The sequence below is a fragment of the Dipteris shenzhenensis genome, chromosome 17 (genome assembly GCF_047967505.1).
Source record: "Dipteris shenzhenensis isolate YYH24624 ecotype China chromosome 17, Dip_SZ_1.0, whole genome shotgun sequence".
Taxonomy (NCBI): Eukaryota; Viridiplantae; Streptophyta; class Polypodiopsida; order Gleicheniales; family Dipteridaceae; genus Dipteris; species Dipteris shenzhenensis.
Genome location: NC_141612.1, coordinates 6,580,577 through 6,607,362, shown reverse-complemented (window position 1 = coordinate 6,607,362; position 26,786 = coordinate 6,580,577). Strand labels below are relative to the sequence as shown.

At 42.0% G+C, this 26,786-nt stretch overlaps 1 protein-coding gene across 1 annotated transcript in view; it reads right to left on the bottom strand.

The window, feature by feature from the left end:
- Positions 1-23,829: 23,829 nt before the first annotated feature.
- The window catches only part of LOC147891594 (uncharacterized), a 76,944-nt gene continuing 73,987 nt past the window's right edge, over positions 23,830-26,786 (bottom strand). Inside the window, exons 9-11 of the mRNA XM_087388000.1 lie at positions 24,567-24,689; positions 24,262-24,472; positions 23,830-24,116 (exon numbers count right to left, since the gene is read on the bottom strand). Of these exons, the coding sequence (XP_087244126.1) occupies positions 23,995-24,116; positions 24,262-24,472; positions 24,567-24,689 (456 nt within the window). The 3' untranslated portion in view covers positions 23,830-23,994. The remainder of the gene's footprint in view (positions 24,117-24,261; positions 24,473-24,566; positions 24,690-26,786) is intronic.

The following is a 26,786-nucleotide window of genomic DNA, read 5'->3' as shown; positions in this document are numbered from 1 at the left end:
AAATATAGAGACTACGCTAGTCATAGCGAAAGAGGTTTTCGAGAACGAGCCTTTGTATTGCAAGAAAAAACTAGTCGTACCTGTAGGTTGGTGGAAGTCTTGGCAGGGAGGCTGTTGAAATTGGAGCTGTATATAGCTGTTGAGACGATCGAAGCTCATGTTCTGTTCTACATCCTGGATCATATAGAAAATCATCTGCAACTCATCCTGCAGTTTCAGTACTACTATGGAACTCTCTTCATGATTAGGAGTCACATGATCACGTCTCTTTGTCTTGTTGATCAGATCCTCTTCCTCCTCGCCAAGAAGACTGCTAATCGTACCAAGAGTACTGACCGTTAGTAGCTAGCTGTCTGTTATGCATCCGTTTTGCCAATACAGATTGGACTTCTTCCTCAGAGTCGGAAACCTTTAGAGGCTCGGTCTCTTGGAAGTAATGCTCCAGGGTAGGCTTGGACCATCTCTTTGCTCCTTTCAAATAGTCTATTGATAATCTCATTGAAACAGGGACATAGATTGTGTAATGCAGGGGGTTCTACACTACCAATTGGGTTGCCATCTGCTAGACATAAGGGAAAAGGAAACATGCCAGACTATTAGAAAAGTGTGTCTTTTTCATCCATCCATCATAGTAATGGATTGGGTTCTTTAAGCTTTCAGCGGTAGTTGGATGTGGAGATGGACCTCTAAAGCCTAGTATTGGGAAGTGTGATAAGTATAGGTCATGGGGTAGGAAAAGATGTGGAATTGTGGCTCCATATCTCGGTTGAATGTACTCTAAAGGGCGAGAATGAATCCATCATAGGTGAATTCAAGAAAGAAGAACAAGTAGGGAAAGACCCAACATAAAAGCTACATTAAAATGTCAATTGTAGCATGTTGACCATAAGGAACTCAAGCAAGCACATGAAGGTCAAAGTGGACTCCAAAGGAAATTCCTTAGTCAAAATGTGATTTAACAAAATGCCAACATGGACCTATCAAAGAAAAAGAGAGAGCAAACATTCATCAAGGAAGATCACTTCAATCCATATGAAGTGGTACATGCCATACCTTTCTTGATAGTAAGCTTGGTGAATTCTCTTACCATCACCCATAGAGTGCTAACCAATCCCATATGCCTCATATATGGTGGTGGATGCATTTCTTTCATTTTGCTTTGACTAAAGGATCTAGTGATGCATAGTTTCTTTTATAAAAGAGGTATTCATAATTCCAGCCCAATGCCAACACGTCAATGAAGATGCTCCAGTAACTCCCTGGTCGTAGTCCTCTGGAACATGAATATTTCGACGTAGGATTCCAATTATTATTCTCCAATTTATTCTTGATCCCCTTGGTAAGAATTTTTCATGTTTTTGAATGATTGAATTTCTAAAGCAATAATGTGATCAATACTTGGTCTCTTGCTTAGAGAATAGCAACTACATCAATTTGTTGGGATGATATTTAATCATCAACTGAAAGCTTTGTATAAATGAAACCCATTCGATGCACCTATCTAATATTAACAATGGGTCAACAAATGTTTGATACTTTGTTGATCCATCTTGATAAGGAATTTAGCTCCCATCTTTATTGCATGAAGAACAATGGTCAATTATCTATAACATGCACTATAATTACACACTATTGATTCGGGCTTCTCCAATCCCATAAACAATTGGTGTCAGTTACAACTACAAAGAATCGTCTAGAAAATCAAGTAGTTGTAACACACGAGCCTTTAATCAAATTGTAAGAACTTATTTCAAATCTTCAAACGATGTAATCTTGTTGTTCAATCCAATGGAAGTGTCTAGCTTTTCTAAGAAGGCTTCTCAATGGATTTTCTACTTAATGCAAAATTATTTACAAACCTTCTATAGAAGCTACATAATCCCAAGGATGCTATTAATTCAAGATTAATATATAATTGGTTTTTCTTGGAGCATGTAAAGACTAACTCTAGATGTCTCTAAGTCTTTACCAAACACTAAAATATAATCAAAGAATACCACTACACAATCTTGGTGTTTAAGAAAGATCCAATTCATCATTCTACTGAAAGTAGATAGTGCAATGGTTAGCCCAAAAGGAAGGAAAAGGAATTCTTCTCCCATATGGAATTGATCAATTTTGTTAAAGACCTTGACCCCTCTCAATTTATCTAAAAGAACATCAACATCTACCATAGGAATTGGATACTTTTTTTTCATGGTGATTTTGTTTAGTGCACAGTAATCTACATTCAGTAAGAGCCATTCTTCTTGTTAACCAACTAGAAAGGTTCTTGATAAGGAGAGCTACTAGGTCTTATCAATCCCTAAGAAATGTACAATGCATGATCTGAAAGCATAGATATTGTATTACAGTTTTATTCTCTTTGTTACAGTCAAAGCACACAAGTTGGCAAAGGAACATAAAATATCCATAACCCCATAGAGTGAATGACATAAGTGCCATTCTCCAAATGATGACATGGATGATTCCTATAATCTTATTGGGAGAATGAAACGAGTGCCATTCCCAAGGCTCCAATAGATTTGTAGAAAGCACCCAAATCCAAACTTTGATAGAATAGTTGATACTATACAATTTTTAATCTCTGTAATGCTTTCAACCAAGTTACATAGATTTAAGAAAGGATCATAATACTGACACAGATTTTGTTGGGATATCTCAAGGTGTATGCCTCAGGCACACCTTATGTTTCTATGTGTGAGTACTAGAGGCACAGTTAGGTGCCCACAAGCACAGTTAGGTGGTGGAAAGCCACATAGGATGATTGAGAGAATCTAGGAGTAGATTGAGGAGATGATTGTGGAGCTCTGAGGTCATCAGTGATGTCAGTGAGCATGTATGAGGTGCCTACTTAAGGACCTCACTCTTCTTCATTCTACAACCAAGTTATGCAAGTATTCTGAGTTTGTGTCCACTCTTTCCTTTCCTTTCAGCTTTCCAACATGGTATCAGAGCCATTTGATCCTCCTTGAGCCCATTTCTGCCACATCATCATCTTCTTCCTCTTCTTCTTCTTCACCATCTCTCCCTCTTCTTCCCAAAATTTTCTTGAGCTTGTTCTCCTCCGGTTCTCACCCATTTCCCATGCCCTTCCAGCTGGAGATCCATCTTGTTGGGGCAAATTTCTGGCTGCAAGGAATTGACGTATTTCCACATCTGCTGGTCGCCATTGTACGATTTTCATCGATTTTTCTTACTGCGTTTTCTTTGCGCCTGCTCCTTCTTTCTCTAATTCCTTTCAGGGCAAGCTTCTCCATACCTTGGGCTACCTTGTGCTGAAATCTGAGCAGCAATGGCTGCATATTCAAGCTGAAAATTGAGAAAAACCAGTCGACTTTGTTGAAGGAGGAGAAGGCGACCTGACGCGTTTTTTTGCCTCTTCTTCCCAGAGGATCTACTGTGGTATACCAGCTTTCTTTTGCCTTAGAAATCCCCCTTTCTTTTGCTTTGAAGAGTGAGCTATAAGCCCTCCAAGTTCAGCTCTCTAGTTTTGACAGTTTTGACAAGCTTTTGAAGATGATGCTACATAAAATGCTACTCTAGCATTTCTGGTCTTTTGAAGTTTTCAATAACTTCAGTACAAGTGTTGCTTCAGTTTTGTTTTGACTTGCTAGACCTGGTTTTGATTGGAAAGTGTTTATTTCACCCACTTTTATGAAGCATGTAAGAAGAAGCATCATTGTTTGAAATCTGGTCACTACTCTTTGCTACATCAAGTGCTCATATTTTGGAAGTCTTTCAGTTATTTTTGCCTTGTAAGAGAGATAGACACTGCCCAATATCTGGGTTAGACCCTCTCATGGCTACCATATTTAATCTTGAGAAGTTCAATGGAAAGGGCTTCCATACATGGCAAATGAAGGTGAAATTTGCATTGATGAGGGAGAACTTATGGGGACTTGTCAAATCTACTCCTACCGCTTCTTCTACAGCCTCCAATGCTGGAGAATCCTCAACACCGACACGACCGGCAAGGGATCCAGCTAGAGAAGAAAAAGCATATGGTATAATTGCTCTTGCTCTAGGTGATGATTATATACACCATATCTCTGATTTGGAGTCTCCTTCGGAAGCTTGGCAGAAGCTTGACATGATTTTTGGTGCTAGCTCTCACATCTCTAAACTATCACTTAAAATCTCTTTCTTTGAATTGAAGATGACTAGTGGTACTACTTTAGCAGCTCATGTCAACTATATGCGGGTCTTATGACTCAATTAGCTTCTATCAACTCTCCTATCACTCCTGATGATGCTATGGCAGTGTTACTTAAGAGTATGCCTGAAGGATTTGATCACATTGTTAGCACTTTGAAGAATCTTCCCAATCCTAACCTTGAAGGCATTTTCTCTGCTCTCCAAGAAGAAGAAAGGCATATGGAGCTCAGGAAAGGCAATGACACTGCTTATGCTGTAAAAGTCCAGAAGGGCAAGTATACCCCTTGCAATCACTGTGGAAAGACAAATCACCTTTCAAAGGACTGCTTCAAAGTTAATCCATGCAAGCACTGTGGCAAGAACAACCATAATGAGAAGTTTTGCAGAGCCAAAGCAAAGACAGAAAATGCAAATCTACTTACAGTTAATGAGCCTCCACAAGATGAGGCATCCTTTGAAGATTATGCATTTTAAACACATCTCTATGTATGCTCTAGATCTCTCTTTTTATGTCAAGGTACTCAGCCTGGATAGTCCTCCAAAATGAATGAAAATAAACTATTGTGTTTTGTGTGTAAACACCTCTGGTCACCTTATGATGTAGGCCATGTGTATGTTTTGTTCCATGGTACCTCCTGCAGACATTGTGTGCATGTACATGCAGGGGAGATAACCATTGGAAGGTCTTTTTGTATCCCTTTTTTTGTTTACCTTACACCCAAGGGAACCCTTGCTAGCATGAGAACCTAGCCATAGATTTATCCTTGACCACCATGAGATGGCATGAGAAACTATGAGACTAGATGTATCCTTGACATAGCCTGAGGCATTTCCTTGAGGGGGGGTTTGTTGGGATATCTCAAGGTGTATGCCTCAGGCACACCTTATGTTTCTATGTGTGAGTGCTAGAGGCACAGTTAGGTGCCCACAAGCATAGTTAGGTGGTGGAAAGCCACATAGGATGATTGAGAGAATCTAGGAGCAGATTGAGGAGATGATTGTGGAGCTCTGAGGTCATCAGTGATGTCAGTGAGCATGTATGAGGTGCCTACTTAAGGACCTCACTCTTCTTCATTCTACAACCAAGTAATGCAAGTATTCTGAGTTTGTGTCCACTCTTTCCTTTCCTTTCAGCTTTCCAACAGATTTAAGAAAGGAGCATAACAGATTACCATTTCTACATAACCTCAAAGAGAGAATGGCACTAGTGCCATTCTCCATATGAGGTCACATAAAATGCCAATAGTACATCTTATCTATAACCCCACATAGTATAATGACACTAGTGACATTCCCCATGTCATTATATCACACCATTTCATCATACCACATGTTTAATCTCTTTAATATAATGAGAGTATCTACAATCTAGAAAATCCATAAAAGTCATATTATTATATTGCTAAAATTCTTTTGAAACTATATACACAAGGAATAAATGAGTAGCTAAAGACCTTCTTGTTCCAAATCTTCCAATGTAATCTTTGGGATAGCTTCAAGTTCTATGTTAGTTAAAGGTCGCAAGTCTTCAATGTGATGCTCACCCTCTTTAATTCCTTAATCTATAGGTGAATCAACTAAAGGTACCCCAGATGTACTCACCTACCTTAACAAGATATGCCTTATGTTGATAGAAAGATTGATAGTTTGGAGGCCACATTTCAAATGTGGCTTTACTAGCTAAGAAAGTGCACGTGCACAATTCATTAGCTAAAATCAAATAGCAACGAGGGAAAGTACAAGAAGAATGGAGGAAAGAAAAGGCTAAGACAGAGGAGTGGGAGAAGGAGAAAGCAAGGTGGGAAAGTGAGAATACCAAGTTCTAAGACAAAGTACATACGTGGGAATTGAGTGTTAGAAAATGAAAGACATGCAAATGACATTGGTTGGGGGCTGCAAAGCCATGGAAGAACTCAAAGCAGAGAAAGAAACTCTCAAGAAAGAGATGGCTACCATGAAAGCCACCATGAATGGTAAACATGCTGAGTTCACACAATAGGTCACCAGGGGGAAGTAAGAGTGTTGAGATATCGAGCACCACTCGTGATATGCCAGGGTGACAATTGTGCATTTATGTCATCGACTTGCTAGTTGCAGATGCGGTTGGTACACCGCCCATGAATAATAGCTGGATGACAGCTATCTTTATATACTCTAGTTAGTGGCTCAGTTAGTATGCCACCTAGGTTAGCTGAGTTTGGTTTGAGACCCACATATAGGGTTCATCTATTCCTTTTCTACTAAGAGAGAGTTCTTTTGGCTTTCACAACTAAAAGAGAAAAACTATTTTCAGCCTCCACCTTTGTGTGTATTCCCCCATTGTGTATGTGAAAAAGCTGCAAGTGAGACTCCTTACTTCTCTCCTACTCTCTTCACATGGTATCAGAGCTCGGTTTGTGGTAAGGAGCTCAAGGAAGCAAACCAAGCTCGCGGTGTCTTGGTAAGAGGATCAGTGTTGCTTTCCTTTTTCGAGTTTGGGAGCAAATCTTTGCAGGTAGCACAGCTGGAAAGTGCAAGAGTGCACTGTCTCAGATTGGGATGCCCTTCGCGGTGCAGTGAGAAGGTAGTATATGCTACGGGAGGGGGCAAGGCCCATGGTGACATTATTTTTTTGATTTGAGGCCATTTCGTGGCCCGTTTTGGTGACGGAAGTTTTCCGCAGGCACTCAGAAAGGTGCCCTGTTTTTGCTGTGCGACCACTGTTCTACAGGTCGATGAAAAGTTACCACAGGAATTGCATCATATGCCTAGGCGCATAGATATTGGGAGTGACAGAATCATTCTTATTGCATGTTGATGCAAAATCGTGACTAGGAAGTGACAGTGTGGTCAAATACCACTTTCGTCAGTTTTGCAGATTTGCCCTTGTGAGGCAGCAGTTGTGTTTTTTGCAGTGACAGAATATTTTATAGTGTTCTATAATGGCGTCTGATGCTCTTTCACAGATTGTCACTGAAAAGCTGACAAGAACAACTTCCAAGCATGGAAGTTTAGAATGATGAATTTCCTTAAGGGAAAAGGCTATTGGGAGTTCATTACTAGAGCTAAATAAGAACCAGTTATTCCTAATGTTCCCAATCAACAGGAGTTGTAGGCATTTAAAGGATGGCATGAGAGAGCCAGAAAAGAGAGCCAGAAAAGTTATGTACTGGCTATCTATCAGTATTTCAAATTCTTAATTGTGCATATTCAGGATGCAAGCACGCCGAAGGAGGCATGGGATACTTTAACAAAAATGTATAGCACAAATACGTAAGCCAGGAAAATGCAGCTCAAGCAAGAGTTGCATAATGTGCAAAGAGAAAATATGAACATCAATGACTGCCACATGAAGGTGAAGAAGATTTTAGATGCACTTACTTCTATTGGGTCACCAGTGGAAGATGATGATTTAGTTTCTGTGACCTTGAATGGTCTAGGAAAGGATTATGCACAGTTCCGGACATCCATTGCCGTCCGTGAGAATTTTCGTGATTTTGGGGAGTTGATTGCTCTTCTAATTTCTCAAGAGCAGAGAAATGGTGGTGCATCTTCTTCACGAGGAACTTCAAAAGAAGCTGTCTTCTACTCAAATGTTGGAAGAGGTAGAGGCAGAGGTAGAGTAGGCCGATCTAGAGGCCGTGGCAGAAATCAGAGTATGTAGCAAATTCAAGAAAACTAGTCCTATGGAGGAGGACATGGTAACTTTAGAGGCAGGGGGAGCCAAAGAGGTCGTGGTGGATGGTAGAGAGGCCAAAATGCAAACAGCAATGTTGAATGCTACTACTGTGGTAAAATGGGTCATATGGCTAAAGACTGCTATAAAAAGCAAAATGACATCATGAATGGAAAATTGCAGCAAGGCAATTATGCATCCTCTAGTAGACATGGTGATGACAGAAATGAGCATTTGTTTATGATGCAGCACATGACCAATTCTGTGACAAGTGCAGAAGAAAGCAATGATGTGTGGTATGTTGATTCAGGTGCATCAAACCACATGACAGGTCATGCAGAATAGATGCAAGATGCAAAAGAAATGGAAAGACCAGGATTTGTGGAGACTTGTGATGATACTACACATCCTTTTGTGCAGATTGGTAAAATTCCTTTGTCTATGCAGGATGGGAAAAAGAAACACCTGTGTGATGTATTTCATGTCCCGAATATCACCAAGAACCTCGTTTCTATTGGTCAAATGGTTGAGTAGCACTTGCAAGTCAGATTTAATCCTCATGGATGCTTTGTTGAGGAAAATAAAGGTCGCTTGATACCAAAAATGAAGAATAAGGGTAGGATGTTTACATTGGATATGGACATGCCTGAATTGAGTGCAGCAATGTTTGCACATGGGACCGGTGTAGTTGCAGATATTGATATCTGGCATAAACACATTGGTCATGTTAATGTACATCGACTTAAATTAATGCAGGCCCATTTGAATGCATCAACTTGAATACCACTTGTTTAGGTTAAATTCCAGGGAACCAACTAGTGTTTTTAAAGATAAATTACCCGATGCAGGCCTTTTTGGAGTGACATCACTACATGATGAATGCTTGTTTGTGGTGGAATCCTTTCCACTATGGTATGCCAACATAGTACAATTGTTGTCCATGGGTGGCTTTCCTCCAGGTATGACTCCAATAGAGAAACAAAAGAGGATCATTCAAGCCGTCCCCTTCAAGTTGATTGCAGGTAAATTGTATAAACTAGAATAGGACCACATCTTGAGATGGTGTGTGCTCCCCCATGAGATACAGTCTATTCTTGATGAGGAGGCGCATGCTGGCATCGACGAATGCCATATAGGCTCGGATTCTACTACTTGAAAGATCATGCGTGCTGGGTTCTAGTGGCCCAAGTTGTGCAGATATTTCTATACTCATGTGGCCCGATGTGAGTCAGTCAATAAGAAGGCCCCAAGCCTACAAGGTGTGAGTATCTTCCTCTTAAACTATTCATTCTCATACCCCCTTATATTGTTGGGGATTGAATTTTATAGGGCCCATCTCTTCTACAACATGAAGAGGGAACATCTATGCTCTACTCACCACCACTGACTATGGCACCAAATGTTAAAGCCAAGGCAGTAAAAAAAAGGACAGCTTAAGTTGTGGCCGCATTCTTATATGATCAGATCATCTCTAAGTTTGGTTTTCTTGTCGAATTGATGAGTGATCGAGGAACTCATTTCCTTAATGATGCCATTGCTACCTTGGTCAAGATGTTACAAATAGTTCACAAAATTTTCACTTCCTATTACCCACGTGTCAATAGTCTTGCCAAGTTCTCCAATCGAACTTGAATCGTCTCTACCTTAGTTGTTTAGTAGATTGTGATGTCTTACTTTACAAGGCGAGTACTGGGTATTCACCGTTCGAGCTGGTCTATGATTTGGAGGCAATTATGCCTTATGAATTCCATCTGGATACCTGCCGCAGGTGATCATGATGGATGACAACTTAGAAGCCTACACTATTGAACATTTATGGAATCTAGAAGCACTAGAAGAGCATCGACATGACGCAATATTCACTCAAGAAGTGTGGCAGAAGAGATAGAAAGCATGGCATGATCAAAACCTTAGGAAAAGAGAGATAAAAGTTGATGATTTGGTACCATTCTATTCAAGTAAGTTTCTCAAACACAATCCTAAGTGTGTAAGTGGTTGGACAGGCCCATTTTTCATAGCCAAGCTTATCCTAAGTGGAGGAGTTTACTTGGCCACTTTGGAGGACTAGCTCCTACATGCCCTAAGGAATGGGTCACGAGTCAAGAAGTACCATGTTCAATGAGGAATTTTCATCCCAACCTTGTATATACCATGTTGTTTTGTCACCTTGTCTCTCTACCAAGGGCCTTCTCTTTCCCCACTTGTCACTCCATCTTCTCTCACTTGCAAAGCACGTTTTCTTCCACCCCCTGTCACTTCACATTCTCTCTCTTACATGGGACTTCTCTTTTTGCCCTTTGTCACTCCACCTTCTCTCTCTTACACCCTCTCTCTCTACATAAGGCCTTCTCTTTCCACCCAGGTGTCACCTTCACTCTCTACAAGGGGCCTTCTCTTTCCACCTCTAGTCGCTCCACCATCTCTCTCTTACAAACACCTTCTCTTCCCACCCCTTGTCACTTCACCTTCTCTCTCTTACATGGGGCCTTCTCTTCCCACCCCTTTTCACATCCCACCTCTCTCTACATGTTGCCTTCTCTTTCCACCCTTTTCACACCCCACCTCTCCCTCTCTTTCCACCCCTTATCATGCCCCTAGTGCTATCTACATGTTGCCTTCTCTTTCCACCCCTTTTCACACCCCCACCTCTCCTTCTCTTTCCACCCCTTGTCACACCCCCAATGCTCTCTATGTGTTGCCTTCTCTTTCCACCCCTTTTCACACCCCCACCTCTCTCTACATGTTGCCTTCTCCTTCCACCCCTTGTCACACCTCCACCTCTCTCTATACGTTGCCTTGTCTCTCCACCCTCTGTCAAACCCCCACCTCTCTCTACATGTTGCCTTCTCTTTTCACCCTCTGTCACACCCCCACCTCTCTCTAAATGTTTCCTTCTCTTTCCACCCCTTGTCACACCACCTCTCTCTACATGATACCTTCTCTTTCCACCTCTTATCACCTCTCTCTACATGTTACCTTCTCTTTCCACCTCTTGTCACCCCATCACCTCTCACTTACAAGAACAATCTGTCTCCAAGACATCACCTCTCTCTCTCCATCCCCTTCACCTCTCGCTACCTCCCTCCCCTCTTCACCATAGCCATCGTTCTCTTGGGCTATTTTTAGCATTCTTGCTAATTTTGGTGGACCATCTTCTACCCCTTATCTCTCTCGTCTCCTCCATTGATTCTCTGTATCTCCCTCCCCTCTTCACCATAGTCATTGCTCTCTCATGATATCTTTACTCTCTCATGATATGTTTACTACTCTTGCTAATTTTGGCCAATTTGCTTTTTGGCCATCTCCTACCCCTTATCTCTCCCATCGCTCCCTCCTTACCTCCATACTTGCACCATCATCTCCTTGCTCCTTTTGTGCCATCTCCCTGCTCTTGTTGCAACATCTACTTCCCTTTGCATCATCTTTTCCCTCGGCATCCACCTCTACCCCTTGTTGTGCCATCTCCTCCCCCTTTGTGCGCCATCTTCATCCCTCCTCATCCACCTCCACCTGCCCCTATTGCGTCATCTCCTCCCCCTGTTGTGCCATCTCCTTCCCTTGTGCCATCTTCTTCCCTCCACCTCCCTTTTGCTCAGCTCTTCCTCCCTAAACCCCCCTTGCCTCCTGTGCCATTGCCCTCTCCATTGGCATTTCTTCCTCCTATGCTAGCATCTCAACCTCCTGTGCCATCATCTCCTATCCTACCACCTTGTGCCATCATCTCTTGCACCATCACCTTCTACGCCATCACCTCCTTTACTACCACCCCCTGCACCATCGTCTTCCACACCACCTCTCTTGCACCATCATCTCTGGCACCACGACCCTCTACACCATCATCTACGCCATCAACTCCCTGTACCACCACTGCCTCTGCCATCATGTCATCGTCCTGTACCATCAAATCCCTATGCCACCACCCCCTCTATATCATCGTCCTATGCCATCAAATTCCTACCAGCATCCCATTGTCCCGTGCCACCTGCCTTGGCATCTTCCTTCTACATTCCCTTGTCTATCTACTCTTCTCTTGTGTCACACACTCCTCTCCTACTTCGTCCCCTCTTGCTATCCCTTTCATGCCTATGACTTGACAAAAGTACAAGCCTTAGTTTCCTAAGGACACTCTCTTTGCTAGATCTCAGTCGTCAAGGGCTTCCAAAGTCCAATCAACCATGGCATCACCAGGAAAACGAGCTACAACTGACTAGGGTGTTGCATTGCCACCATAGGGGAGTTCCAAAAGACCTAAAGGAGATAAAGATTCTCCATCCTCCAAAGATATCACCATCATCTCGATTGAGGATCTATCACATCTCTCTAGTTCCTTAGATTGTTCGAATCTCGAAGACTCTAACTATATGCCTCCCAAGGGAACTCAAAAGGTGACATCACAAGGATCTAGTGGGCACAGTGCAAGTGGCGAGATCCTCCCAGGAACATTGCACCTGATGATCTTCCTGATCCTACTTCATGCTCCTCAGCACTTGGGTTTTCTTTAAACCCTTTCTGGATCTCAAGCTCAAATTCTCCACAATATTATATCACAATGAGATTGGACGAGTGTCATTGACCAAATTTGATATGGTGGCACTCCCCCCTGTGGATGTCCAGTTGTGTACTGCTTTCATATGATCATCTGACTATGACACAAACACCTTTATCTTTTTAGGTTTCGCCTATCTCCGTCTTCTAACTCTCCCTTTTCTGCCACCTCACAAAGAGTCTCAAGTATTTATGCCCTTTCTCTCACAATGTAAAACTCATCGACAGGGACATGAGTGTAAAAAATTCATCACATGAAGTAGCAGAGAAGCTACCCTGGCTAGGTATTTCTATATGCACATCTACTCCACCCCTTCTTCATCACAAAAGCCATCCATCTTGCACTCAACTCCATGCTCTCCACCACTCCCTGTGACTTTTCCTCTCTATTCTATTCTGCCTTCCGCAACATCATTCACAAGCATAGGGGGACATATAGGTGTACTTGTGGGCCACACCTCACCTTCTTATTGTATCAATGGAGGGCCAATCCCCTGTCCAGATTGGCAGGTTGCCTTCCTTCATATTCACTTTCCTCTCCCATGAGTGCCGATGCCATCATTGCATTTTTTACTCCTATCGTCCCAGCCTCTTCTCCACTTTCAACATGGAGAACCTCTCTGAGAGCCAACCCCCAAGCAACCTCCCCAAAAGATGCCACCAGACCAAGATCCCCAGGGCAGCATATACAACACATTGGCATCAGGTTCCATAGTAGCAATGACCTCTTGTGTATTAGGATAGGTGGTACCCCATGATTTAGGGCATGTGGACATCAGTGGGGGTGTTGTACACCATGAGTCACTAGCATATGGTGGAAGTTGTACCTCATGAGCCACTAGTGGCACTAGGGCATACATTTGTTATAGTCACATCATTCTGCATGGACTTCTTACACATGGACACACCAACCATCCAAGAGCTGACATCCCTCATTCCTAGCATAGCTTTCCCCAATGCTCAACCACCAGTGATGACATGGACTGCTCTTCAGGGTGTCACATCTTGTTCCATAGGTGTTCTACCCAAGACCACCTCAGATACTTTGTCTCAAACAACGGGTTCCATAGGTTCATTGGAGGAAGAGACATCAAGCCTACATGGAGTGGCATCAAGTATTCAGGGGTTGACCTCGGCTATAACTTCTTCCATGGCCACTACTCTCATAGATGCCATTAGCACCACCTGTGTCTAAGATCATGCCAGCTGTTTTGGGTTGGATTTGAACCTAGCTCAAGGAACTGACTCTATTGTTTCTCAGGCGATTCCTAATGTTTCTCATGGGGATATTCATATTTCTCTTCGATAGCCCCCCCTACACAGTCCACATTGCAGATATGGTAGTGCACTCGAGGTAGACTTTCTAGAGCCAACACATGAAGGCAAGGTGTTTGAAGATGGGAAATTGCCTATGTTAGCTGATTGCCCCAATGGAAAGTCTGGCAAAACTAGAAGAACGTGTTGTGCCAGCCATATTTGAGGAATTAGGAGATGTGATAAATATGAGAGACCGCCTAAATTTTAGTGATAGATATGCCGAGCTAAAGAGATCATCGCATCTAGCATAGCACATAATGGATGGCACCTTCACCCAGTTGGGAGAAGCACTCTTTAATTCCAAAGGCTATACACATAAGTTACTCTCCCATAGCAACAATACTTGAAGCTAGAATTTGAGAAAGTACAAGCAGCGCAACAACAATGAGCCTTGGAGGTGATGCTTTGGAAGAAAAAGGAAGGCTTTAAAAAATAGCATGAATTTGCTTTACATGAGTGGGACATAGTGTGGAATGTTCAGCAAGGGCAACCCTTGAGGACCAGTGCATCATTTAGAAACAAGAGTGGGAGGCAGATATGGTAGCCCTGAGAAGCCACCATGTAGCTAAGGTGACCAAATTATAGCATGAGTTCACTCAGCTACGAAACTCCCTAACTTCTACGATGTCTAGGAAGGAAAAATCATATCTACAGGTGGCTGAATTAGAAGATCAACTTGCAGCAAAGGAAAAATTAGATCTACGAGTGGCTAAGTTAGAACATCAACTTGCATCCAAGGACAATGAGTTCATGCAACTTTGTGCATAGCTTATCACCCTTTAAAGCTCACATACCTCCTTGTAGACCCAGCATGATCATTACTACAAGGCAAACCACTGCTATAAAGCAAAGTACAAGAACCTCCAGAATGTGATGTATACAATGGAAGTAGAGGAGGAGGATATCGAGGTCACTCCTAAGTGATCTGGGGGAAAGTGTTGTAGGTCTTTTGGAGAATGGAGTAGGAGAGACCTACATGGGGATGAAGTAAAAGAGTGACTTATGGCAAAGGAGGAGTTATCCCACATATGTTAGGATGTGGAGAGGGCTTGGGAAAATTGCCATACCTATATTTGAAGGGGATGTTTGCTTTGGGGGATATAATCTTCATTTGAGCCTTATCTTGTTTCATTGTTGGCATTCTTTCCTTTTAGTCATTGATATTTTAGGTTGCCTTTGCTACTGGGCATAGGACAGGGAGGATTTTCAAATTTCTGCTGATCTACAAAAAATCCTTCTAGAAGCGACTCTGGAAATCCTTCTGGAAGTGACTCTGGAAATCCCTCAGGAATTGACTCTGGAAATCCCTCATGAATAGAAAATTTTCTCTTTTATTTTGGCTTTCTATTCATGGAGGGATTGCTATAAACCAATGGAGGTCAAGATTTGGAGAAGATTCCACATGTTCTCGTTGCCTCTCTACTTATGAGTCTATTTAATATTGCCTATGGGAATGCAAACAAGTGAGGATTAGTTGAAAGGAATCGCTAGACTATTCATAGCACCTTTACATGTTCTCCTTTCTTCATGACCCAGGGCTTGGTAGCATGGCTCTCTCTTTCAGGGTCCTAGGCATTCTAGGAGAGAAATGACTCTTCTTAGTCTCCTTCAATTTGACGGCATTTGGTTTAGTCATGTTCTCTGGACAAGGTCCCTAGCTCTCTATATAGGACTATGCATACATCTGTGGATACTTCAAGGGAGATTCTCGCAAGCATATTAGCGTTGCATATTTGGAGATCCATATGTATAGAGGCTTTGGTTCCTAGGTCCACCCCGCACACACATTGCTAGAACCTAGACATACATGGTACATACTTTGGTACCATTTGGGGGAGTATGAGGGTCTTCACAAGAAGCCTCTACCCATTCTTCTCAAAAGTGCCCATAGGGTTGAGGTGGCACGATCAACCTTAACTTTGTTATAGGGGCTTGATTTTGCCATTTAGTTTTATTTTCATATGCCTCACATCTTGTACTTCCCTTATTAAGCTTTACTCTTGGAGGTTATTTCATACTTAATAGATGTGTCTTTTTTGCCCAAAAGAAAGCATCCACAAGCATATCGTCAACTCTACACTTGGACAACCTGCCCCTTGAGTGAACATCAAAAGCCAAGGCATCCCTGTTTAAACCTCATTGTAGTCCTATGACTTGTAATGGGACACGACCTTGTAAAAGCCCTAATCCAAGTAGAAAAATAGGTAGACCTGTGATCCATATCAGCCCAATCCAAGGGTATGGCTGCATCAACCTATCAAACTTTTCCTTGAACTTCCTTTGAGGTGACTTACTAATTGGATTTTATGATCATTGCAAGGTTTTTAAAATCCTTCCAAGAATCCACAGAGGAAGTGGGACCTCTCTCCCATCTATACCATTGCATATAATTAGCAATGCCAAGTGGTTTGCTATGCTCATCAAGTATACTATCATTCCTCGTGATAGGCTGCCTATCACTCTCTTCTTGAGGGGAAGGAAGAGTACTCATAAATCTACCTCAAGCTTTGAAGATAGGAGTCATAAGAGGAAGGAAAGAACTCTAAGATGACCTGAAGTAAAAATCCACCTAGCTCTATCCATATGATCCCCAATCGGGAAGGAGAGCAACATTGTATGATCCCCAACCAAGAAGGAGAGCAACACTGTATGCATCGAATGAAAAAATATTTTCAAGGTTCCTATCTCAGTAGAAGCCTCTTGACCTCTACCTTGCATAGCAAGTCCCTACAATGCAAGTCTGATTTAATGAGATTGAGGCCCCCTTCCTATGTAGGGAGGATCAAAGTCTCTCAAGCCATCGTGAATCTAGTGTCTATCAAAGCATCTAGCCCACTCCATAGAAATTTTCTTATAGGCATTTTGAAGTGAGTGATGCAGTCCCTAGAATTGCACCAATACGAGCAAATGAACCATGTTGTAGCTAGTGCTATCTAGTTAACAACAACAATCTTGGAAGCCCGATCAAGTTTGGCTAAAAGCCAGAATTTTCTCCATATACTCTCCAACACATAAGTAAATTGCTACAAAGGAAAGAGACACACATTGACCTGGCAGCCCAAGTATCTGATAGAGATACCTTCTGAATCCAAGTAAAATTAAAATCAGTCCCCTAATCTAGAGTCTCCTCGTTGCTAATCCAAACTCCATTGTATTTGTTCTAATTGATAAGTGCAGTAAAACAAAATTAATCCAAGGCTACCTTCAAAGAAGTTAGATTATATGGAGTTGCATCCAAAAAAACAATGGTGTCATGTGCAAATCACTATCCAAAAGCTCCTCATCCTATCTTAGGGGAAGTCTTAGCTGAATAATATTAGCACGAGATCTCAAAAAGATGGTCATTGCTTCAGCTACAAGGAAATACAAGAAATGGACAACATGACATCCTTGTTGGACTGATTGAGAAAAATGAAAGCTCTCTTCCCTATTCCCTCTGATAAGCACTTGGATGTGGGCTGATCTATACAAAGAAGAAACCCCTCTGATCAACACATTTAAGTATCCAAAACGTAGAAGGGTACCCTCCGAGAAACCCCAATGTACTCTATAGAATGGGTAGCCTCTAGCCGCTGTACAAAGCCCAATCCGTTGCATCCCAAAATAAAAAGATATTATTGAAAATGATATAGCCATGGACAAAGTCCTTATGTGTATCATGAATGAGATCTAGAAGAATTGGCTACAAATGCAAACTGATAACTTTGGCAAAAATCCTATAAAAGGTGTCCAAAAGAGTGATTGGCCTCTATTGGAAATTCAATTTTTTAAAACCCCCTTTGGGATAAGATGAATGAGACCTCTATAAGTGAGTCATGCATAGTATAGAGTCCACAATGCCCTACAGGGATGAGGCAAAATGTCCCCAATCATCTCCCAAAAAGTAATAAAAAAGGAGGGCATTGACCCATCTCAGCCTGTGGGCACTGGCCTTGTGGAGGGCAAGAAGTGCACTCCTAAATTCTAGATTGGTGAAAGGTGCATCAAGTGGGACTCTAATGTTTGGTTTCACCAATGTTGAAATACCATGTCAAACTCTATGTCTAGCATCATCTCTCATAGGCATGTCATGATCTGCATGTAAAACCTCATTAGAGTCAATAAGTAGAGCAACAATGAGGCTTGTGATTTATCTCAACCCAGTGGAGCTGCATCAATCTACCGGACTCTCCTTGCACTTCCTCTGAGGCAAGTTACTACTTGGAGTTTACAATCCTCTAGAAGTTTTTTGAAATCCAAGGGTGGAGCTACATCAATCTACCGAACTCTCCTTGCACTTCCTCTAAGGCAGCTTGCTACTTGGAGTTTACAATTCTCTAGAAGTTTTTTGAAATCCTTCCAAAAAGCCATAGAAAAAGCAAGAGCTCTCTCCCATCTATACCATTGCATATAATCAAAAGTACTAAGTGGTCTACCATGTTCATCAAGTATACCATTGCATATAATCAGAAGTACCAAGTGGTCTACTATAGTGGTTCCACATGATAGATTGCCTATCACTCTCTTCTCAAGAGGAGGGGGAAACTCTCTAAAGAGTACTATTGAACGTGCCCCAAGATTTTAGGAGAGTAACCATAAGAGGAAGGAAGGAACCCTAGGATGAGCTAAGTAAGCATTCACTTAGCTTATCCACCTGATCCCTTCCCATGGAAGGAGAACATCACCGTAGGCATCAAATGAAAAAATTTCCAAGGTTCCTATCTGAGCAAATCCCCTTTGACCACTACCTTGCATAGCAAGGCCCTGTACTACAAGTCGATTCAATAATATTGGGGCATTTTCCCATGGAGGGAGGATCAAAGTCTCCCAAGCCACCCTACCTAGTGTCTGTCAAACCATCTAGCCCAAACCATACAAAGTCTCTCATAGGCCTTTCAAGATGAGTGATGTAGTGCCTAGAATGGAACTAACAAGAGCAAATACCATGTCATGGCTAGCACTACTTGGCTAACAACAACTGTCTTGGAATCCTGGTCAAGTTTGGCTGAAAACCAAAAGAGGATCTTTCTCCAAATACTCTCCAAATACTCTCCAACATAGGAGCAAATTGCTACAAAGGAGAGATACACACACCAACCTAGCCACCTAAGTATTTAATAGAGATACCCTTTTGTATCCAAGTTAAATTTGAATCAACCCTCAATCTAGAGTTTCCATCCAAAGCCATTGTCTTATTCCAATTGATATGTGCAAGACAAAATAAATCCAAGGCTACCCTAAAAGAACTGAGATTTTGTATAGTGGCATCCAAAAAAAAAACGTTATCATGTGCAAGCTCACTACCCAAGAGCTCCTCTCATCCTATCTTAAGGGAAATATTATCCAAATAATATTAGCCTAAGATCTAAAAAAGATGCTCATTGCGTCAGCTACAAACAAATACAAGAAAGGGGCAACAGGACATCCTTATTGGACTAATGTAGAAATCTAAAATCTCTCTTCCCTATCCCCCTTGATAAGCACTTGGTTGTGGGTTGATTTGTACAAATAAGAAAAGACCCCTCTAATCCACACATCTAAGAATCCAAAACGTAGAAGGGTACCCTCCAAGAAACCCTAATCTCTTCATCCTATCTTAGGGAAATATTAGCCAATAATATTAGCCCAAGATCGAAAAACAATGCTCATTGCTTCAGCTACAAACAAATACAAGAAAGGCGCAACAGGACATCCTTATTGGACTAATCTAGAAATCTAAATTTTCTCTTCCCTATCCCCCTTGATAAACACTTGGCTGTGGATTGTGATCTGTACATAAGGAAAGCCCCTCCAATCCACACATCTAAGAATCCAAAATGTAGAAGGGTACCCTTCAAGTAACCCTAATCTACTCTATCATAAGCTTTCTTAAAATCTAAAATAGAATGTCTAGCCTCTGACCACTCTGCAAAGCCCAATCCAAAGCATCCTAAAATGAAAGATACTATCAAAACTACTTTGGCCATAGACAAAGCCCAGTGTGCGTATCATGAATTAGATATGGAATAATAAATGCAAACCGATAGCTTTGGCCAAAATCTTTATAAAAGGTGCCCAAAAGAGCAATCGGCCTACATTGAAAAATCAAATTTTGCAACCCCCATGACACCCTCTATAAGTGAACCAGGCATTGTACCAGAGCGCAAAACACCCTACAAAGGATGAGCTAAAATGGTCCCCAATCAGGTCCCAAAAGTTATGAAAAAGGACGGTGTCAACCCATCTCATCTCGTGTGCTTACCCTTGTAGAGGGCAAGAAGTGCAGTCCTAAATTGCAAATTAGTGAAAGGTGCATCAAGTAAGGCCCTCGTGTCTAGTGAATGGTACATCAAGTGAGACTCTCATGTTTGGTTTCACCAATGCTAGAATACCGTGCCAAACTCTGTGTCTTGCATCATCTTTGGCAGTCATGTCAGGATCTGCTAAAAGTAGGGGGACATTAGATCTATAGCTATATATAAGATGGCATCAGGAGCTAAGTGTACACTATAAAACCTCATTAGAGTGAATAAGTTGAGAAACACTTTCTCTATTGTGTCTCAGGCCAAGAGTAGAGAATAAGTGTTTATTGAATACAGAAAGACTCCTGTGCATGAAAGGCATACTTTGTTCTCGGATCTAGCAAAACCTGCCAATGAGCCCTTGTTGCTACAAGAAGGCACTCTTAAATCCAAGCATTTTTAGGTTGTTTTGGCTCTTCTCTCTACAAGGCTATTGGATGTTGTATGAGGCCAATCTCATCTAAGAATCTCATGCATCTTGGTACTAGTGATGATATGATAAAAATCACTAATACAAGAAAAATATATCCTTTGCCACATGTGAACGAGATGGCATCCACCATGCACATGAGGCACCCAAATCTATAAAACATCCTCAATAAGGTTCTCCTTTGAATACAAAGCATTCAAAATCCAAGAAGTATGAGCTAAAGAAGTTTCTAGTGTGATACCTATCAACCCTCCTATGTTACTAGCCCAGTAGTCATAAAATGTATCGATTCTCAACAACTTGGTAGTTCCAATTAGGAGTGACCAAATATTTTCTCAACAACTTGGTAGCTCCAATTAGGAGTGACCAAATCTTTTATTGTCCACTTACGTCACCACCACTGTGATCAGGTGTTGTATTGTCCCAAGGTCCTCACAATCTTTCTCCTAAAATGTCCACTAAGGTTCGCCAAGGTAGCAAAAAAACCAAAAATATGAATGAAATTTCATAAATACATGGGACAAATACCCAATCTCATTTGCAAAGATTTCTACAAATGGCACATTTCAAAAGTTAATGAGGAAGAGCACATGATCTATTTTCCCACCCCGTTCGTGGACAAAGCCATTGAGTGGTATGACCAATATCCCAATCAGCACTTTATTATGTGGGACAAGTTGAAAGCTACATTCCTAAAGAGGTTCTAAAACAATTCAACAAGGAATAAGTATTGCTAAATCTCAACCAACACAATGAACGGGTGGAGTAAATCTATGTACAACTCATGCCACACAAATGAGGGCATTGACCAATTAGCTAAACAATGCATAGGAGGAAATGGAGGGCTGGAACTGAAGGCAGAAGAGGCTTAGAGGATAGAGATGTCATGCGGGAAATGGAGCAGCAATTTGTGGAAAAAATGAGGATAGCTCAGCTCATGTGGAGGAGAAGAGGCAATGAGCAGCAATGGCACGCAGAATGATGCCATTGGTCGATGTAGCAGCAGCTCTCTTCAAGTAGGTCATTTCTTCAAAAACAGGCTCCAAATGAGGTCGTTTTTAGGGCGACCAGTAGTAGAAACATCTCCACAACAGTAAGCAACTATTTCCTTCACAAACCCCCCCCCAAAACAGCAAAAACAAGCTAAACGAGTTGTCTTTTTTCTCTACGAAGACGTCCACTAATGCCCACAAGAATGGTGACTGAGTTGCTCCTTTGTGGGCAGCAAACCAAGCTCCATAGCTTCTGAAGGTGAGGATAACGTATGGGAAGAGAACAAGATAGGGAGAAAGGAGTGGAAGGGAGCTCAATCATGGAGCAGAGGATGGCTTCCATTTGCGGGCTTCCCTCATCCTCTAGATGGCTCTAATAGCACATGAAGGTGCATGGTGGAGAGGGAGAGAGAGAAGGTAGGCTAGGGAGAGAGATAATAATACTCAAAGAGAGACATAATGAAATGGAAATGAAATACCAAAAGCAACGAACAAAGTAAAAGTAATGACATGTAGACCAAAGAGCTTGTAGGCTTGATACAAGGGAGAGAGAGAGGTTAGGCTAGGGAGAGAGATTATAATACTCAAACAGAGACATAATGAAATGGAAATGAAATAGCAAGAGCAATGAACAAAATAAAAGTACTAACATGTAGACCAAAGAGCTTGTAGGCTTGATACTTGATTGATTTGACACTAGACAAGTACAGCTCTTATGTAGAGCACACACACACACACACACACACACACACACACGTATGAACACCAATGCATATGGGATAGCTAATAATGTGACACATGGCATCCATAGGATATACTAGACTAGAACTCACTAGAACACACCAAACTGACTCATCTTGACTCCATTTCCTAACATGAATTACATACAACCAGCCACCAAAGTGAAAGTCCAAAAAAAAGCAAGGGGCCAATCCCAAAGAACAAAAAGGACAAAAAACGAAAGCGTCTCAAGATCAACATGCCACCAGTTCACCAGTGGCTAGTCGTAGCCCTCAATTGGCTGGAATCTCACTGATCTCAACAACTTCTATGAACTCCCATGGAATGAGGCCTTCAACAAGAACATAGCCATCGAGGCCATTTCATACAACACCCACAGAAAGACCTTCCAAGAAAAGGGACGAACAATGATGATCAACCAAGGAAAGGTGGCCAAAATGCTCAAGCTCCACAACAGTGATGCACTTGCCTGCCACCAACTGCAACACACTATTTAGTGAAGACGTGTGGTTGTGCAAGGGCAAGGATATGTTACCAAAAAGATAAATGATGTAGTAGTCAACATTTTGTTTGGGTTCTTGTCTAAGAAAATCCAAGTCAAAATGTTGGACACCTCCATGCCACCAATGCTCGTACAAAAAAACCCTAGAGGTGACGGGGGGGAGCCAAAGTAAATTAGGCAAAGTTGATGATTCTACAAAGAAGCCATCAAGTAGCAAAGTTGATTTCCAAGAGGTAGAAGTCAAGGCAGTGCGAGTGCACTTATGCCTTTTGGCATGCATCAACGAAGAAAACCAAAGCCAGCCACCACTCCTTGTAACAAACATTCTAGAAGGATTGTTTGATGAGCCGCCAAAATGAGATGAGCAAGTAGCTACCCCACCAATTGAATCAAAGAAAGAGCTGCGAATTGTAGCAGGCTAGGAGAGGGAAGGGAGAGAGAGGCTGAAAGAGAGGGAGAGGGGGAGAGGCTGAGGAGGGAAGAGGATGAGGGGCTATTTGAAACCAGGGTGGTCATAAAACTCTATTCAAATACCTGTGGTTGTTGTTCTCTGCCCATCTACATGATTCCTATTTCCCATTGCTAGAAATGCTTCATTTCATCTTAGTAACCAGGAAAGAAAATAATGTATTTGGGAGAAGTACCCAGTGCAAACCTAAATCTTATTTGTGGCGCTATATAACTTTTGTACTGCATTGAATTTAAATGATATCATAAGAATGGTAGAATGCAAGTCCTAGAGAATATTGCTCTTTCTTTTGTAAGCAAGCGCTATGCTCCTCTTTTTTTTTTAATGTTGGCCATAAAATTCTATATGAATACTTGTGGTTAATTTTCTCTGCCCATTCACATGTTTCATCTTTCCCATTGCTAAAAGTGCTTTATTTCGTGTTAGTAACCAGAAAGAATAGCATTGTGTTTGGAAGAATTAGCACATGCAAACTTAAATATTTTTTTGCTTTTATAGTATTGTGGTACTATAGAACGTTTGTACTGTATCACCTTATCATAAGCACGGTAGCATGCAAGATTCAGACATTCATAAACAAAAAGATTATTCTAGATTCTGGATTTTAAACTAAAATACAAAAAAAGCACATGTTGTCCATATCGCAAGCCACCCTCACTTGCAAACATTTATCGATATGTCAAAAACCTTCTCAAAAAAAGGACAAAGTGCTAGATATGCAAATCCTAATATTTATAAATCAGAGCCCTATCTTATTTGCTTGCACATAACCATGGATGGGAAGCGATTCAAATGTTATAACATTGGGAACACTAAGGTAGATCTGGAGAATAGAAACGGGACAACACATAATCTCACACCTTTCATTATGCATCCTCATCGTTTATGATCATTAAATTCCAGACCCTGTGCACCTATTCTAGCTTTAAAAGTCCTCTGAATCACTCCCTGAGGATAAGACTGTCCAGTCTGTGAAATGAACAGAAACTTTCAAAGAGCCTACAGGTTCTTTACCCCTGCCAAGCAAGTCTACCCATCCAGTGATACCTGCAGTAGAAAGGCTGAAATCAGTATTTAAGCGTTAATAATTGTACCTTTGGTTCTTTGTTTAGTTATGTCATGCTGTTAATAATTATTTATTTGGAATGCCTTTCAATGTAAAGTTAAATAGAAGCAGGAATGTCGCTCTGACCTTGCTTTCTTGAAATTAAGACCACACACGGAACAATCCCAACCGCAAGCCATGAATCTTCATGAAATGAAACATCTTGAACAGGAGAAAGTTCACCAGGTTGTAGAACCAAGCGGTTCCAGACCTCAAAGCTCATATAAGATTCCCAAATCTCCTTTATCACCAGTAAATCTAATCTCATTTTCATAGTGTATTTTACGTGTTGAGAATCCTGTGCATGCATTTTTTGTCAGACAGGGATGTGAGATTTTCTATTGCTTGACAATATAATATTACATGAAGTTTAGAAGGGCATAATGGCTTACCCTCATCAAAGGTGTGATGATGGGAGGGTAACTGCATTCAAGCTCGTGGTTGCAAGGAAACAAAGAGAATCGTATATGTGGGATTCCCCTTGTCAAAGGACTTGTTGCAGGTGCAGAATGCATCTACAATTACCACTAGAAAATGGTTAATTATCTCTCTCTCTCTCTCTCTCTCTCTCTCACACACACACACACACACACACATTTTTTTTTTTTGGTGAACACGCACACACACACACACACAGAGACCAAATTGTTGGAAGTAGTGTGCTGTTGCCTCAATGGCAGCTGTCCCAAATTCCGCTGCTCTTAGTTTTTTGTTGTTACTAGATTTTTTTTTAAAATTCAATGAAGAAACTTCTATTAAGTATGAAAATTGCCCCCAAATCAAATGCTCATGGCAGAAATACATCATGCATAGCATGGTGAACCAAATACCCTGAGTGGGCAAACAACCTGCTCATCAAGAAGAGCTAGTAAAACACCAAGGTTGAGAATAAAAATGCCACCTCACCCCTATGCTAGACTCCAAGAAAAAAGGGGAGCCACTCCACTCCATGAGAAAAATAGTCCTACTGGCACAAGCCACCTGGGAAGACCCTACATGCTCACCCTTTTTTTTTTTTTTTTTTTTTCCATGAAAAAGACTTCTATTAAGTAAGAACAAAAACCCGCGAGAGCAAGCTCAAAGCGGAATACATCATGAAATCATGAGGATAATTTAAAAAAACCCCTCAGAGTGAGGTGGAAAGAAACCAAGGCTGAGGCTGAAAGTGCCATCTCAACCCTGTAGTAGATTCAGAGAAGAAAGGAGAATCCTTCCATTCCCTGAAGAAAGAAGCCCTCCTAGCTAAGGCTGCACGGGAGTCCCCCTGCATACCTGTCCATACGGCCATCAGAGTGTGTACGATGTCTGTCCAGATACTAGCCAATGTGTGCGAGGGATGAACCTGAGTACCCTCCATAGCCTCTGTGCATCTGGCTCTCCAGATATGCCAGGCTGCTATGCTCGCTATAATCTCCCAAGAAGTATCCACAGAGGCATGTACAGCTGTAAAAGGACGGTGTGGAACCACATCCAACGAGCAGAACTCAACCCGACGACGTTGAACCGAAATGGCCCGAGAGGAGTCAAGTCCCTCATAGAAAACCTGAGGTCCTGTAAGAGAAAGCCAAGCCACCGAGCCCCAAGTCATAAAGAGTGGGGAATGGACAAAGTGACTGAAGATCCTGGCTATCCCCATCCAAATCAATCTCGCCTGTCTGCAATCCCATAAGCAATGCTGAATAGACTCCGAAGCAGAAAGGCAACGAGGGCAAGTAGGGTCGGCTCCGAATCTGGACCTCCAAAGGTTCACTGCAATCCCTCCATGAATAGAAAGCCAAAAGAAGGGAGTGATCGTTCTATTCCTGTGGGATTTCCAGAGCCTCCTCCAGAAGTACCTCTGCTGATCCGCAGTAATACCAAAAGTCTCCCAATGAGGAACTCTGGAGGGTCTCCAACCTCTACTACTGAGCTGAAATCTCCTGGCATTACTGACCGTGTAACGAAAGAAGGGGATGGTCTTCTCTCGATGCCCCGCGTCAATCCACTCCCACTCTCCGGGGTCCCACTGTAAATACCTGATGGGAACTCCTCCATAGAGCCAAAGTCTCCAAGACCCGGTGGAGAGTAACTGGGGGTCAGGGTCTAAGAACCACTCTGAATCTGATCCCTGCATCAAAAGGCCTACGACCCTGATAGGCTGAAAAGCAGACTCAAGCAAGATATCATCTGTAGATCTGAGCAATCTGCCACCATCCTGGACACTGAAAACTAAAGCATCCTCCTGTGCATCTCGGAAGGCTAAGACCTGAAGTGGAACCCCGCCTCTCGAGAAAGTACCTGCCCAAGTTGAGGAAGTGAGAGGCATATCATCTGTGTCTATCCAAGCCTCTGGAAGGGCTGTCTCAATCTGCAAGATCCTCCCTGCACTCCCTCTGAGATGTCCTGTCAACCTTGACTTGGTTTCCTCTGGAAGCCTACGGAAAGCTTTCCAAGATCCCAAAGAAGAAGCAGGTCCCCTCTCCCACCTGGCCCACTGCATGTAGAGTGAGGCACCCAGTGGTCTGCCACGATCATCTAAAATACTGTCGTTCCACATGATGGGCTGCCTATCAATCTCTTCCCGGGAGGAAGGAGGAATCCTCCGAAGAGAGCTTCTGAAACTAGCCCAAGCT